Here is a 16,038-nt window from a genome sequence, read left to right on the forward strand (position 1 = left end):
CGTGTATGTTTGGGGGTCTGAAATGGACTAATCTACTTCACAGTATTCCTTATGGGAACAAATTCGTTCAGTACTGGCACCTGAACATACTTCTGGAATGAAATAATATCGTAAACCGGGGGTCCACTGTATCTAGAAAGTGGAAGGCAAAAGTCTGTTGTATAATTCAAAAATGTGGGTGTAAAAGGTAGGGTATGTTCATCTTTAGACATTCATGTATGCAAAATGCTGACACTTATATCAAACATACAGTACATAACTGTTCAGCCATACCATATTTCACATAAGGCCAATTTTTCTCTTCATTCAGAGCCGATAACCGAGGATCGCTTAAAATATCCTTCAACATCCAATCTAGTATTTCGGAAATCGTCTTCACCTCTTTTTCCTTCTCCAACATTTTACCCATTTTTTCTTCACTTGGAGCACAATCCAATTACCAAATTCCTGAAGCAGTTGGGTACCTTATGCAGCAGCTACTAACTGACAATCTAACCTTTGTCTGGCAGTCCCTCGATAAAAGCGATAACATGACTCTCAAAGATAAGTACACTATCTCCTCAAATAATGAAACAAAAAATAACCAATACTAACACACAACTGTATCTCAAGACACTCAACATAAGCACTAATACATATAAAACCTGACAAGTGCCCTGCTTGCTTTATTACTCCAACTCCTGTCATACCTGTCAAAGGGGTCATGTTCTGGCACAGCTAAAACCACTTATGCAAAGCCTACCTTCTATGAAACAAAAGGCTACCATAAGTACGTGCAAATCAACCAAGCACGTTAAGTATTTTGACTGATCACTTAGAGAGCTCAATGTAATAACTTTACAGCATTAGTTCAGGTATATGAATAATCAAAGCACATGTAGTACTGGATATACAGTGCAGAAGTTATCTGCACTGTATATCCAGTCGATATCTGGTATTTGTGTGCACATGAACATTCTCCAAGTATATGTATAATGCAACTTAAAAATTATTAGAAAACCATGACACATCACATCACTAGCATTAATCCAATCCAAAACTATCACCTGGACCTTGACCCTCTCGACATTAATCACCAAGGACATGGCAACCATAATCTTCACGTGCCTCAACTCAAGACATTTTTAGTCTTCTCTTAATTCTATCAGTTACATTACTGACTTCTCCCAATAAAATACATACTCTAACTTCAACAAAGACATCTCTAAATGTGCATTACCACCAACCATGTATCCAGTACTAAATTAGTCCTGACAACCTGCAAATTAGACAAGTCAAAGAACATTCAGTCTTGTCTAAAAGCATTCCATTCCTGATGATTAAAAACCATCTAAAAAAATAGACTTGAAATGCAAACCAAGATAAGGAGTAAGTGTTAACAAAAAGGAGTGAAGAAACAGCATAAGAAGAATGTAGTGCCAAAGAAAAATAATTAAATATATACAGATGTCAAATTAAAGAAAAAAAACCTGCCCCATTTTTGTTTTTTGCAACACTTTTTTTTTTTTTTTTTTGAAATCTTTATGGAAGATTTTCACTCAGCTTTGATGCTTCATGGTACCCTTGCCACCCTTGAGCCAAAATATACTTTATATTGTATCTGACATACCTACAACTGGTTTAAAGAGCTTTCCTATTCTCACAACCAGGGCTTATGTTACCTGCACGACTGCATAGCTCTCAGCCTAGCTTATCAGGTGACTCCTGCTGTAACTAGTTTCCTACCTTTACCTTTGATATACCTTTGAAGTTTCGAGTTTCACTACTCTCAGAGCCCAGCCATGGGCCAGGCTCATCTGGCTTGCCTGGTCAACCAGGCTGTTGCTGCTGGAGGCCCACTGCCCCACATCCATCACAGTCTGGTTGATCTGGCACCCGGTGAAGATACTTGTCCAGTTTCCTCTTGAAGACTTCTATAGTTGTTCCAGCTGTGTTTCCGATATCTTCTAGTATAATGTTGAATAGTCTGGGACCCCCCGAATGTTTATAGTGTTCCTACAAGACATCTTTGTTCCAACAACATTTCTTACATTTACCAATGTAAGGCTGAAGCACCATGAACTTTCACCAAGTGTTCTCTAAAGCTGTGGTCACATCTTTTACAGCACTGGTACTGGCTTTAAGTGTTTTTTCCTTTAATATTACATCTCCATTACAGAACATATTCCAAGAGTACCTTCAAGCACTTTCAATAGTTCAAATTGCTTACCAATTCCATAAGGGTAATAAATTATTTTTTATTTCCTAGCTATGATATTTCACCTGCTATTAAATATTAAACAAGAAACAGTATTCAAAACCAAAGTTCTTCATAAAAAACCAAGATTGAAATTCCACTGTTGCAAACTTAACGACTTTAGAAATATGGGACAAAATCCGCTTAATCACTTCAGAATTATGCTGAACAGAAAAAATAAACATCTCCTTTCCCTAATGTGATCCTAATAATTATGCTGAACAATTCTTAAAACTTGTCCCTATCCTCGTCTATCATTCCTTCATCACTTGTACCTAGCTACATCCTTATCACTAATTATACTTTACTGAATTAACGAATACATACCTAAATTCTTTAAAAACTAGGTATGCTTGTTCTCATATATAATCATAATTTAGTTTTAAAGCTGCCTGAAATGATTTGCACAAAGGGCTTTCTATAAGTATTTATATATGTCAACTGCCTTAATTGTATAATATACTGTATACATGTATCTGTAAAGTGTACAGAGTACAGTTTGAGAAAACTGACAAAGGTCAGCTAGTTACAGAACTCATTTGTTGAAATTGCAGCAACACAATCTCATCCATCCAACAATCACCATTACTAGCTACCTGCACCCTCTTATCAGTCTGTTAAATAAAATCAGTATGACTAATGATGCAGGCACTAACTGCATCTGAGAATACCTTTAAATATTAGTCCTTAGAGTAGTGTGCTCTGTACATGTCCAGTGGGCAGAGTATTTTTTTTTTTTTACTATAGAATTACTGTCAACCCCATCCATACCATCTTCTATAAGTTACTACTGTGGGGAAAGATATTACGAGTGTAAAGAAACAATAATTTTCTCCCGACACGAGTTTTAGGATGACTTCTCAATGGAGTTATGGTAATTTGACCCGACCTTCCAGTGGCTTAAGGGCTCATCCAGTAAAAAGTTAAATATAAAATGTTCCATTGTACTGTATTTTCACTGTTTATATTACATTTTCATTTGTACAGCATGTTAGTCGCACCAAATGTTAAAGCTGTTTGCTCAAAATAATCACTGCACTGAATATCTAAAACATTATTTCTATAACCATTCACAAACACCAACATTAAAGCAAACACTAAAAATGTCTAAACCCTTACAATATTTCAATATTTAAATATTTGTGCCCATGTCATGATGAACACTACAGGGCAGGTTGTGCCCAGCAACCATCAGATGTACTCTGGCACCATGCCAAGGCCTCCATCCAAATGTTTAGAATAGATTACAAATGCACACCACATAGCAACAACTATTTGTGAACATGTTCACAAATTTTCCAGTTTAAAAAGCAATAAAAAATTTCAAAACTTTACCATAGACTAATCTTCCTTAGTCCCAAAAGTTTACCCAGCAAAAAAAAAAAAAAAAAACTACCAACTTCAGCACATTATATCTAGAGACGTGCAGAAATACGAGGGCACATATCTACTAATTTTGATGGCATTGGTATCAGTAGATATCAGGCAATTTTTACTGTAACTGCCTAATGTTGTGTCAAGTTTTGGTATCATTCCATCCCTAATTTTATTTAATTTGAAACGCAACAGTTACTGAAGAGATAACACCTCCATAATGAAGATGCCAGTCCGAGAAAAACAAAACCAATTTATAATATGAAATTATTTCAAACAGAGAATTATTTTTACCCTAAAATATGAATAAATAAAACCAAAAAGTATCCAGTACTACTACTACACAGGCTACATTAGTAAAATAGGCATGAACACTTACCAGAGGAGTTGAAGGCAAGGTAGGGTAAAAAATTAAACTTGTTCAATCAGTACGTATTGTCATAAGTGTGCCGACATTTACAATTCAGATGGCATTCCTAATTGCTTCTCACCTCCAGGATTCAAGTCTAACTGGTTTCCCCTGAATCCCTTCATGTTATCCTGCTCACACTCCAATAGCATGGCATGTCAAAAACTTCACTCACTTCTATCTCACACTCAAACTTTCTGGGTGTCCAAGCTCCTAGGACTCCAAACAACCTTCATACCTTCCCTTCAACTCCTTCAAGTCTCCTAAATTTGAAGATCCCTATAAGCACCCTAGCATTTATAAATCTACTTAAGTAAAGGTGACCATGTTCTATTTGAAACGTGCTACAAAGCAAGACTTCAGAAAGGAAAAAATATATGAAAAGCAGCTCTAATTGGTAGTGGTCTCCATTCACATTGTGAGACTGGAGTTGCCTGAATGGAAACATTGGGCATATTTCCTTATGCCTGATTCCCCTGTTCACCTAGCAGTAAGTAGGTACCAGGGTATTAGCCAACTGGTTTCACATCCTGGGAAAGAGGATTAAAAGAACTCCAGTGGAAATAAGCCAGAGTGATAACATGGATTTGTGTTATCTTAGTAATTAAAAATTTAATCCTATAGATTATAAAAATGTTAAAACATTATACACGTGGATACAAGTCATTCAGAAAAAAAATAAAATCTGACAATAGACACTAACTAAAATGTGCAATTTCAACCCTGGAAACTCCATTCCAAAACACACACAAAATAAGCAAACTATTGGATCAATGGCAAGTGTTGGAACAAATCAGTTTTCAACCAATACAAGAAGCATACAACCCACAGAAAATTAAGAGATTAAACAAGCCCAAAATTAACCCAGCAAAGACAAAGAAAAAACTATGGGCACAAATATCTATTAATGTCAATGTTGTGCTTTCTTCAGGAACTGATATCAATTTTTATTTATGAAGCAATCTTTGCCAAAAGAATGTCCATTATGTAATTGCTAAAATAACCAAATGAAAAAAAAATCTGCCTGAACATAAAATGTATATACAGTCTAGATCACTGATGTTATACTATATAATAGTACTACCTAAATTTTGCCTTATCTAACATGTGTAGGGTTAACCAAAATATACAAATTTAATTCACAAAAACATGTGGTACAGCAATATGCAAGAACATATTTTAAAGGCAATATCATCTTTGAGCAGTTTTAGTTGTCTAAACAAATACCCAAAAAGGAAGATACAAGCACTGAACAAATTACAGCCATTCTAGTATACTAACAGACCCAACCTTGCATTAACATACAACACATGACTGCAACTCTACATTACTAATGACTGCACTTCAACAATAGGCATTTTTATGTAATGCCCTGTACCACGATTCCAAGAGTTGACAAGCTTACAGTTGCATTAAGAGCTACAACCAGGCCAACCCACACTAAATCTCTCCCTTAGTGGCACTTTACCATTTACTGCACCCCAAAAGCCATGGTAAATTGTCTCTTAACAAGTCTTCAAGGTCAGCAAGCTGCTGCCATTAAGAGATACTCAAGCTTAATAATGTATCATATAAACATCTCTCACAAACTCATTAGAAAATATTAAATTATTTTCACTGCAACACACTCACTCACATTAACTTGCAGTGACTGGCAGATTACCCCCCCACCACCTTCCAGCCCATACCATCCCCCTCCACCAGCACTGCCTAGCCCCCCCACCACCTAGTTTAAACCATTTCCATTTTTTATTTATCAAATGCATGTACTATCAATGCACAACTGTGGTCTTGCTTGCTAATAAAAGTATTTTATACTATTATCCACTCATCCCACTTACAGTTCCTGAAGTAATCACTATTTTTAACCCTACCCCAGATACAGTATCATATTAAATTTAGCTGAAGTCTGTTACTGTACAGGAAACTTGTAGCTCGTGTAGAGCACACTAGACCCTTATCAGCACCATTATCAGGTTGGTTATAATCTTATGGGGAAAGCATACTGAACTTATCACATATACCATGTCACTACATTTCCTGTAGTGTCAACATCTTGGGGAAAGGACAAGGACGAGAGATCAGAAGCAGTTTCAGTCAACCATTCTCCACTTTAAAAGAAAAAATGTCTTATGCTACTAATGCCTCACTGATCAAAGATGAATGATTTATAAATGATTTGCAAGGACCTCAAAGGTCATAAAATAATACATTTGAAGAGGATGTGCTGAAGAACTAAGCTATTTACTCTGGAATATTTGTGGTTAGTATATTAAAAAAAAAAAACTCACTGCCAGTATTTAAAAGTGTGTTTTGAGGAAATATATACATGTATATATAAAGTATATACTGTATTAAAATTACCAATTGCTAGCCTCCAGACAATCTTGTTGAATCAGCTTAAGTATAGGTACACAATATTCCTAACATGCTTAGCCTGAGATTTGTTTCTGTTGGTACTTTTCAAATGCCTTCATCTTCAGAAAACTTATAACCTAACATTAGCCTTCTTGCAAATCTTTACCTGCCTTCTGGACCCTTCACCTCTTACACCTTTCCAATTTCTGTTTGTGTACTTCCTTCTAAAATAGCATGGACTAGTAGGCCTACTGCAATATTCTATGTATTTAAATTTTCTTTGAGCTCCTGGAGGGGCTAAGTTATGCTTTGATGATTCAGGGCGAACCAAAATACACGAACCTCAATATTCATACGTCCCTATATTCGTACAACTCCAGATTCGCCCAACATTTCCAAGAAAAATCTGACTATTCAGACACTGCCCTGATACTTTACCTAAAAATCGTTCTTATGGACAAAGCCCGACGAAAACAAAGCATGAAGCTCTCGTTCAGTCTTCAGCTTTCGTTCATTAAGCATCGTTAGTGCAAGCTCCATGAAACATTTTGGTATTTCGTTGTTATTCTGTGGTGTTTTTTAAATGTTTTAATTGAAAATATATAATCATGGCCTAAAAAAAAAAAAAGTATACCTGGAGAAGGTTTTGGAGATTAATGCTCCTGCAGCCCAGTCTGTGACCAGGCCTCATGGTGGATCAGAGCCTGATCAACCTGGCTGTTACTGTTGGCTGCCCACAGACTGATGTATAAACCACAGCCTGGCTGGTCAGATACTGACTTTAGGTGCCTGTCCAGTGCCTTCTTGAAGACAGCCAGAGGTCTATTTGTAATCTCCAATATGTATGCTGGGAGGCAGTTGAACAGTCCTGGGCCCCTGACACTGTTTTGTCTTAGTGTACTCGTGGCACCCCTGCTTTTCATCAGAGGGATATTGCATCTCGTGCCCAGTCTTCTGTTTTCGTAGGGAACGATTTTCATGTGCAAATTTGGGACTACCCCTCTAGTAGTATTTTCAAAGGGTACATTACTATGCATCTTTCTCACATGCATTCCAGGGGAGTACAAATCAAGAGACTTCTATCATTCCCAATAATTTAGGCGCTTTATCGTACTTATACATGCTGTGCAAGTTTTCCGTACATTCTCCAAACAAGCTTAAAAGTTAATTATACAATCTTTATATTATTATAATGTTTATTTCTACAAGTACATGTACATATAAGGTATACAGGCCTAGTTGACATCAATGACATACATGTACTACTACGTGTATATAGAAAGTCACTCGTTTCGCAGAGCATTTTGGGCAAATTAGGTCAATTTTGTCCTGGGATGCAACCTACATCAGTCGACTAACACCCAGGTACCCATTTTACTGATGGGTGAACATACACAACCCGTGTAAAGAAACATGTCCAATGTTTCAACCTTCACCGGGAATCAAACCCAGACCCTCACAGTGTGAAACGAGCTTTTGCCACCAGGCCACGGTAAAGCAGTGAGAACAATAATTAAAGTGAAAAAAAAAAAATCACTGCAAAGTGCAACATGTGCCAGACCAGGCCACTCAATATGGTATGGTGAAATCCATCATGTCTGCATTGAAAAATAGAGGTAATAAAAGGAGCTGATGTGGCAAAATTAGTGAAAATTCTTGCTGTGAAAAGGTCAGATAAGATAAGATTTCGTTCGGATTTTTAACCCCGGAGGGTTAGCCACCCAGGATAACCCAAGAAAGTCAGTGCGTCATCGAGGACTGTCTAACTTGTTTCCATTGGGGTCCTTAATCTTGTCCCCCAGGATGCGACCCACACCAGTCGACTAACACCCAGGTACCTATTTGCTGCTAGGTGAACAGGACAATAGGTGTAAGGAAACGTGTCGAAATGTTTCCACCCGTCGGGAATCGAACCCGGGCCCTCCGTGTGTGAAGCGGGAGCTTTAGCCACCAGGCCACCGGCCAACTTTTGTTAGCGTGGATTGATGAAAAACAATTGTCCAGAGACTTTCTGAAACAATTTGTGAAAAAGCAAAACAGTTGGCAATCTTAGGTGAGACACCCCAGGAAAGTGCTGAAAGTGATGAATTTAAGGGAAGTAGGTGATGGTTTAATAGGTTTAAAAAGAGGAGAGAGATTCTTAGTGTAGTAAGGCATGGAAAGGCTGCCAGTGCTAGCAGATGAAGCTGACGTTAAGGGATTTATTCCTCAAAATGTTTTTGTGATGAAACTGGCCTCTTTTGGAAAAGAATGCAGAGAATCTACATTACACAAGAAAAATCATTACCAGGAAAAAGCCTGTGAAAGACAGGCTAACACTTGCATGGTAATGCTAGCGAGGACTGCAAAATTAAACTGTTGCTAGTCTACCACTCTGAAAATCCAAGGGTGTTTAAGAAAAACAATGATAAACAGTAAACTCAGTGTAAGATGGAGGGTTAATAGTAAACCTTGGGTAAGAAGGCAGTTCTTCACTGAGTGGATACACGAAGTGTTTGACTCAAGTATGAAGCAGTACATAGCAGAAAAAAATTACCATTAAAGGCACTTCTGGTAATGGACAATGCTCCTGCTCACCCTCCAGGCTTGGAGGAAAATTTGGTGGATGAATACAGCTTCATTAAAGTCAAGTTCTTGCCCCCATTAACACCACTCTTATTCAACCCACAGAGCAGGTAATTTTCAATTTTAAGAAACTTTAAACAAAAAGCACTGTTTAATAGTGATCTCTGAAACCCATCACACATTGGATTACTCCTTCATGATAAAGTTGATATGTTAGCCAAGAAGAGTACCCAGAAGGAGAATGTAGAATATAACTTTGGTATAACTGTGTCTAGCATTAGAAATAATATTAGGAGAGAAGTAAATAATGAAAATGATTGTTATAGGAATGCAGTTAGAAGCCTGAGTAGATCTATAACCCACTATGATAACATGAACGTAGATAAGTATGTTTATGGAGAAACTTGCAATGTGAACAGACTGACTGATGTTGTAGTGGCCAGGCTTAGGCTTGGTTGCAAGTACTTCTGGGAGTTTGGGAGACACACAGATGATCAAACTAAATGTAAATTATGTGATCAGGCATATGGTCACTCTCTTGAACACTTATGTGCTTAATTGTCCACTTATTGAGGAATACAGAGACAGACAGTATAATAACCTATGTGACATGTCAAGGTATCTTATTAATGAAAATAAGATACCAGATATACTAAGCAAATTTCCTAAATTTGCTTGTAACATAAGTGAACTATAGATATGTAGATATAAATCCATATGTATTCCTGTTAACCCTTTGGGGCCTAGTTCCTAGGCCTTTTGTGTATCCATATGCTCTCGCGCTACCGTCCACAGGATGGATATGGGGTGCACAATAAACTAGCCACTTCGGTGGCAAAATCTAAATCTATCTCTGTAACACCTTACCCTTAGGGAATTTTAGAAAACCCATTTTAATACCCACCAGTTTGAAGATAATACACAAAGCCTGGATGGATGGATGGGGGAGGGTTAAGGATTTTTTTTTTTCCCCAGGACAGTGAACTCTGCCAAGAAAAAACTGGCCAAACTGTCAGATTTTGAAGGCTTTGAGGAAGAGCCTGTAGTGAAGGATATTGTTTCTCTGGACCAGTCCATGGGCTTGGCAACAGACAATGAGGATGCAGAAGAGTTGGAGGAGTATCATGAGAATGAACTCGCCACAAAAGAACTTAAAGGCCTGCACAAGGAGCAGCAAGAAGTGGCTAAGGAAATTTCTTCAGAGGGAAGCAGTAAGGGCAACATTTCCACTGCAGAAATTAAGGAGCCGTGTTACCATTGGGCTCAAACACAGTGTGATAGAAAAATGGCAGCCTAACATTACTGTTGTGAATAGGAGTATCGACCTGTTCAATGATAATGTTCCTGAACACTGGAAATTTTTAAAATGTCATCAAAAGAAGACAACATTGAACAGCTTCTTTAGCAAAGGAAAAAATCAAACGCTAGTGAATCCCCATCTTTAACCCTTAATCTGTCCAAGCAGATCTACGTTCATATGCATAGTGCTCCAAAAGTAGATCTACGTTTTTTTACATATTTTCAAATACAAAAAAAAAGTAGATCAGTTTTTTTACATGTTTTCAAATGTAAAAAAAAAAAGATTACTTTTTTACATACTTTCAAATGTTCAAAAAACGTAGCTCTACGTTTGGACAGCTTAAGGGTTAAAGTGCTACAGCACAGACGGAAAAAAAAAAAAAACCTGACGGGCAGTTACCCAATACTTTTATGGAAGGCGACACCCATTCCAAACAATAACATCTCTCTACCGTACTCTTAGGCCATCAGCACTTCAGTAAAGTGCAGGTAAATTTCCATTTATTTCATGTATTTATTGTTTTTATAGTTTTCATGCATGATTTTATGCATGCAGATATTATACAGGTTTAAATAAGCAATATTTTCCATCTAAAATGTTTTATAATTTGTAATTTTTTGGGGGGTCTGGAATGGACTAATCCAATTTACATTTATTTCTTATGGGAAAAATTGATTCAATACTCATACAACTCGCTATTCGAACAGCCTCCTGTAAAGGATTAAGTTCAAATACTGGGGTACCACTGTAGTACCTGTAATTTTTATCTAAACACATCAGCCATCTCTCACCAAAGTAGGGAGACCCAAAAAAGTTAACACATTCATCATTAGGACTGAAATATTTTAAGTAATGTGGGGGCTATATATGAATTTTTAGACTTCGCTCTAGTGCTAACCTTATATACAAGTGTCAACATGTCATCAGGCTTTTATATGCATTTGAAGAAACTACAATTTACAGTGATTTTAATTTTACAGCACTAGCCCGGAACCTAACTTGCTGTACAAGATGCCCTCTTGTACCACACCATAATTTAAAATTTTATACAATTCCAAGTCTCAGCTTCACTCCACTAAAGGAACACCAAGCACAAGTATCCTGATCGAGAGCAAGATAAGCAAGATATGTGCAACAGTTAGCTATCTATTCCAAAACCTACTTAACTGTTGCACATTTGTCTTACCAATTTGTCAGTATTGTATACCATCATATTCACAGAGCAAAATAGCTCATGTAAATATAATCTTAACCATAATTAACAACGTGCAGTACTTACCATGGACGCGAGTTATTGGTAGGTTAGACTCTTGTAGCAATGCTCTCACCCCACGAGACACCGGTAGTATTACGTGTTTGATGATCCCCATGATTGGTGTATGCGCTCCTAAGCTTCTACATTATTGCAATCTGTCCACCATTCTTAATATTTGCTATGGCATTCCCATATATCACTGCTAAATGTTTGCCTTCAAGTCTGTGATATAGTACTGACTCAAGTATTGTGTCTTCAGCCAGAAAATACCATTTTAAAACATTTTCTTTTAGTGTTACTAAAAGTTAGTTGTGAAATTTTAAGCTTCAGATAATTTTTAGTTGTATTCTGTCAAACAAGCAACTTAATATATCCCACAATCAAATCAATCATTAATTTCAAGTAGTTTGAATTAATACGAAATAGTTCAAATCAATCATTAGCTTGAAGGTCCCGGTGTTCAACTTAAGGAATGCTGGCAAAAAAAAAACACAATTTAGTTAAAATTTATACAGAAATAGCTTTGAAAGGTGTGACCACAGAGCTGACAGTGACTCGTCCAGCCACAGAACACTAGTCCAGTAACATTACTTTATCACAAGAACAAACATACAATATAATGTACATGTGCGAGGACCCCAATGGAAATAAGTAGATTTATTTAGGCACAGGTAAACAAGTACAATTATCATACACAAGTGTAAATTACCCAAGATAACCCAAAAACAACAGAACGTGACTCATTTCCATCGAGTCGGAAACTTTTTTTTGGGTTATCCCAGGTAATTTACACCTACGTATAAATGTACTTACGTTTACCTATACCTAAATAAACTTACGAGTGTATATATGTATGAAATATTGTGAAGGCAGAGCAGGAGAGGTGTTGGCAGAGTTTGTCCTTGAGATGGTACTGTGGCAGCAAGACTAAAATAACGCTAAGAATCACAGTGTTAAGCCAACATTCCTGCCATGTTTGTCATACCTCAGGTGTACTATTTAACACCTCAGGAACACCTAGGTTATCTTATCTTAAAAATAACGATGAAAGAAAGGCCGGAAATAACGTAATTACCGATCTAGAAACCACACCCTTAAACAATTTATTATCCCTCTTATTACCTCTCCTTCAACCTTAAATCAATAATAACTGAGCTGATTGAAGATTAGATCACCGGGGGTGTGGATAAAGAAGGGAAGAGAAGGCAGAGAAGGCAATATGGCGGTGATGAATAAGTACATACCAAGAGCCAGGTACTCCCTCTTGACCTGTGTCTTGGCCTCCACTTTAGTCAAGATCTCAGACAACTTGTTCTTGTCATAGAGAATCTTGATAGCCTGCTGCTTGTAGTACTCAAGGTTGGCAGCCATAATGGAGTGTATAATGGAGTGACGAGGAGCAGCAGGAAAACAGCAGCACCTCCACCAGCAGCTGCACACACACTGGACCACCCTCAACCATACCCGCCAACTTCAACCTTTAAACCTAACTTTTTTTTCCTCATAACTTCCAAAACAATATTCAGATTTAGCCATTATTATTATACCCTTCTTCCCTGTAATTTTCTCAGCCATTATATGAAATAAAATGTCTAAAACAGACTTCTGGGTGTTTTTAGCTAAGCCGTCTCAACCATAATGGAAATTATTCAGTTTATTGGGTTATTCTAAAGTTAGTCAACACAATGTACCAAGTCGTGTAAATTAAAACTTGTACAATGAACCTGAAGGAAAGTTTAGTTAATCCCCATAAAAAAATTCTGTCCAAAACAAAACAAAAAAAAGTCACCCCTAAATTAGTAGTAGAGGCGACTTTATTCCGGCAATGTTTCTCTAAGATAAGATTTCGTTCGGATTTTTAACCCCGGAGGGTTAGCCACCCAGGATAAGATAAGATAAGATAAGATAAGATTTCGTTCGGATTTTTAACCCCGGAGGGTTAGCCACCCAGGATAACCCAAGAAAGTCAGTGCGTCATCGAAGACTGTAACTTATTTCCATTGGGGTCATTAATCTTGTCCCCCAGGATGCGACCCACACCAGTCGACTAACACCCAGGTACCTATTTGCTGCTAGGTGAACAGGACAACAGGTGTAAGGAAACGTGTCGAAATGTTTCCACCCGCCGGGAATCGAACCCGGGCCCTCCGTGTGTGAAGCGGGAGCTGTAGCCTCCAGGCCACCGGTAAATGGAAAGTAATAGATAAATGGAGAGTAATAGGTTTGACATTTCTGGTTTATCCTCTATAATTTACACTGTATGATAAATGTGTACCTGTGCCCAAATAAGCTTTACTCAGCAAGTAAATATTTACAGAAAACTCCAGTTTCCTGGGTAATGTCCTTCACCGGCATTAAGGCACCTATGTAATTACCTGGTTGTAGCTACGGGACCCGAACTATACTTGTAAAGGACAGTGAAGAGCAGACCCTATTTACCCCAATGGAAATAAGTCACTCTGTCTGACTTTCTTGGGTTATCCTAGGTTCTCTACACATGTGCTGCTATGTATGATAATTCTACGTAACTATTTGTGTATACCTGAATAAACTTACTTACTTACCTTTTAGTCTCAAATTGGAGTTTTTAGAGGTTGAACGAGGTTCTGACGCTCCTATCTCGCTTCCTTCATTCTCCATAACATGGGTCTGTCTTCCTTCATTCTCCACCACGTGAGTCTGTCTTCCTTCATTCTCCACCACGTGGGTCTGTCTTCCTTCATTCTCCACCACGTGGGTCTGTCTTCCTTCATTCTCCACCACGTGGGTCTGTCTTCCTTCGTTCTCCACCACGTGGGTCTCTCCCCCTTCTTTCTCTATCATTTTCTTGTCTTCCATCACAGAGGTAACAATGAAGGCAGCAGAGTAGGCTGTGTGGGTACCGCTGCCCTCCACTACACTACCCTCCCACACCTTCACACATTAACACATTGCTTGACCTAAAACCCAACATACAATAAATGTGCTTATGTCACGTCAGAAATCTTTATATTAATTTTCTACGTATTTCCGGATGAGGTAAATATATGCATCATAGCATAAACAAAAAAGGCAGGCAATAAAGATGTTTTAATCAGTAATTCAGAAAATGCAGCTGTTTTGGCCTGCCTTTATTTATAATGAAGGAACTGCACTAAACCCGTTTGGGTGTTAGGGCGCTAGGGAATGGGAGTGGTTGGGACAATCAGCCTTGATTCGAGGAAGGGGATGGCAGCTGGGATTCCTTGGATCAAAAGCTCCTCACCATCTTGAAAGTGGTATATGCCACAACAAGGAGTGCATTATTATAATAAAAAAGAAGCGATAAACCACAAGGGCTAACAAGGAGTGCAGATACCGTCATTAAAATACTAACATCGCAAAATGACTTGCACATTTCTGTGAATATTCAGGACAATATAAATGCTCTACTGGAGTCTCCAGTTGTATTCTTATTTTGAAGGGAAAGCACTAAACCCACCGGGTTTATTCTAGGTCTAGATTTAAGTAGTTAATAAATTTTGTGATTAGTTGTCCCAAAACATGCATTTGCATAATTAATGTTTTTTCTCGAGATCTTTATATTGCATCTAATTTCGTCTGTGATATATTATGATCAAATAGAATATGTAATAATTTCGTATATACCTATTATACTTGCATCGATTTTTTAATTTTGTTTTACTACAGCACCTGGGGAGGTTCCTTCATCGGCATGAAGGAACCTCCCCGGGGAGTTCAGTCAAGATCTCTTCACCATTATCAAGGCATCTCCCATGATGGGATTGAGAAAAGTTGTATATACTGCTTCATAATGAAAAGGCATTAGGTTGTCCCGTCAAGGGGCAGAGGGGAACTGTAATTCCCTGGATGTTCTTCACCGGCATCAAGGTACCCATGTAATTACCTACTTGTAACTACGGGACAAGAACTATACTCGTGAAGGGCAGTCCTCATTACCTGTCTTAAACTGGGGCTCCTAATCTAAGGAACTGACTTCTGTGGAGTCATAAAGATTTTCGACTGGAAACAACCAAAAGACTCCCAGACAAATGTAATCCTTGAAGATCAGGATTATTATTATTACTATTATAATCATAACTAAATGCTAAGCCCATAAGGATCATGTAGCGCTGTTGAAGATCAGGAATTGGAATGACCTGAGCAAATTATCATGAAGGCAGGCTGCATACATAGCTTTAATATTAAGTATGCATGATAGAGCCCACGAGACTAGGAAGGAAATTCTAATAAGCTGCCAGGATAGCAGGGCCTTCAGCTGAGATTTAGCCCCTTGCATCCACAAGCAGGTGGGCACACAGATGTAGAGAATGAGTAGCTGGGAAAGCATAGCTGATAATAGCGAGAGAAAAGGAGTGTTGGCACCAAGAACCCAAAATTTGAGTGAATGCATTTATTAAACAATTTTTCTTACACAAATGAATATCTGTCTGGACATGGTCCAAACTTCATAATTCTGTTCTGTATCATAAAATAACTATAATCATTACTTTTTTGCTTCAAAAAATACTGAAAAACAAAAGGCTCAAAGGAAGCATAGA

The 16,038-nt window shown here is 37.8% G+C and overlaps 1 protein-coding gene across 4 annotated transcripts in view; it reads right to left on the reverse strand.

Annotated features, from left to right (window-relative positions):
• The window catches only part of LOC128698517 (receptor expression-enhancing protein 5), a 30,316-nt gene extending 15,966 nt beyond the window's left edge, over window positions 1–14,350 (reverse strand). The window contains exon 1 of one of the 4 annotated variants that reach the window (XM_070103945.1): window positions 14,062–14,350. In XM_070103945.1, coding sequence (XP_069960046.1) covers window positions 14,062–14,335 — 274 coding nt within the window. In that variant the 5' untranslated portion in view covers window positions 14,336–14,350. Of the gene's footprint in view, window positions 1–273; window positions 496–11,521; window positions 11,968–12,741; window positions 12,951–14,061 lie in introns of those variants that run through there. The other 3 variants (XM_070103947.1, XM_070103948.1, XM_070103946.1) reach the window with 3 other exon arrangements.
• Between the last annotated feature and the right edge of the window lie 1,688 nt (window positions 14,351–16,038).

Source organism: Cherax quadricarinatus, chromosome 88, assembly GCF_038502225.1.
Source record: "Cherax quadricarinatus isolate ZL_2023a chromosome 88, ASM3850222v1, whole genome shotgun sequence".
In the NCBI taxonomy this organism is placed as follows: Eukaryota; Metazoa; Arthropoda; class Malacostraca; order Decapoda; family Parastacidae; genus Cherax; species Cherax quadricarinatus.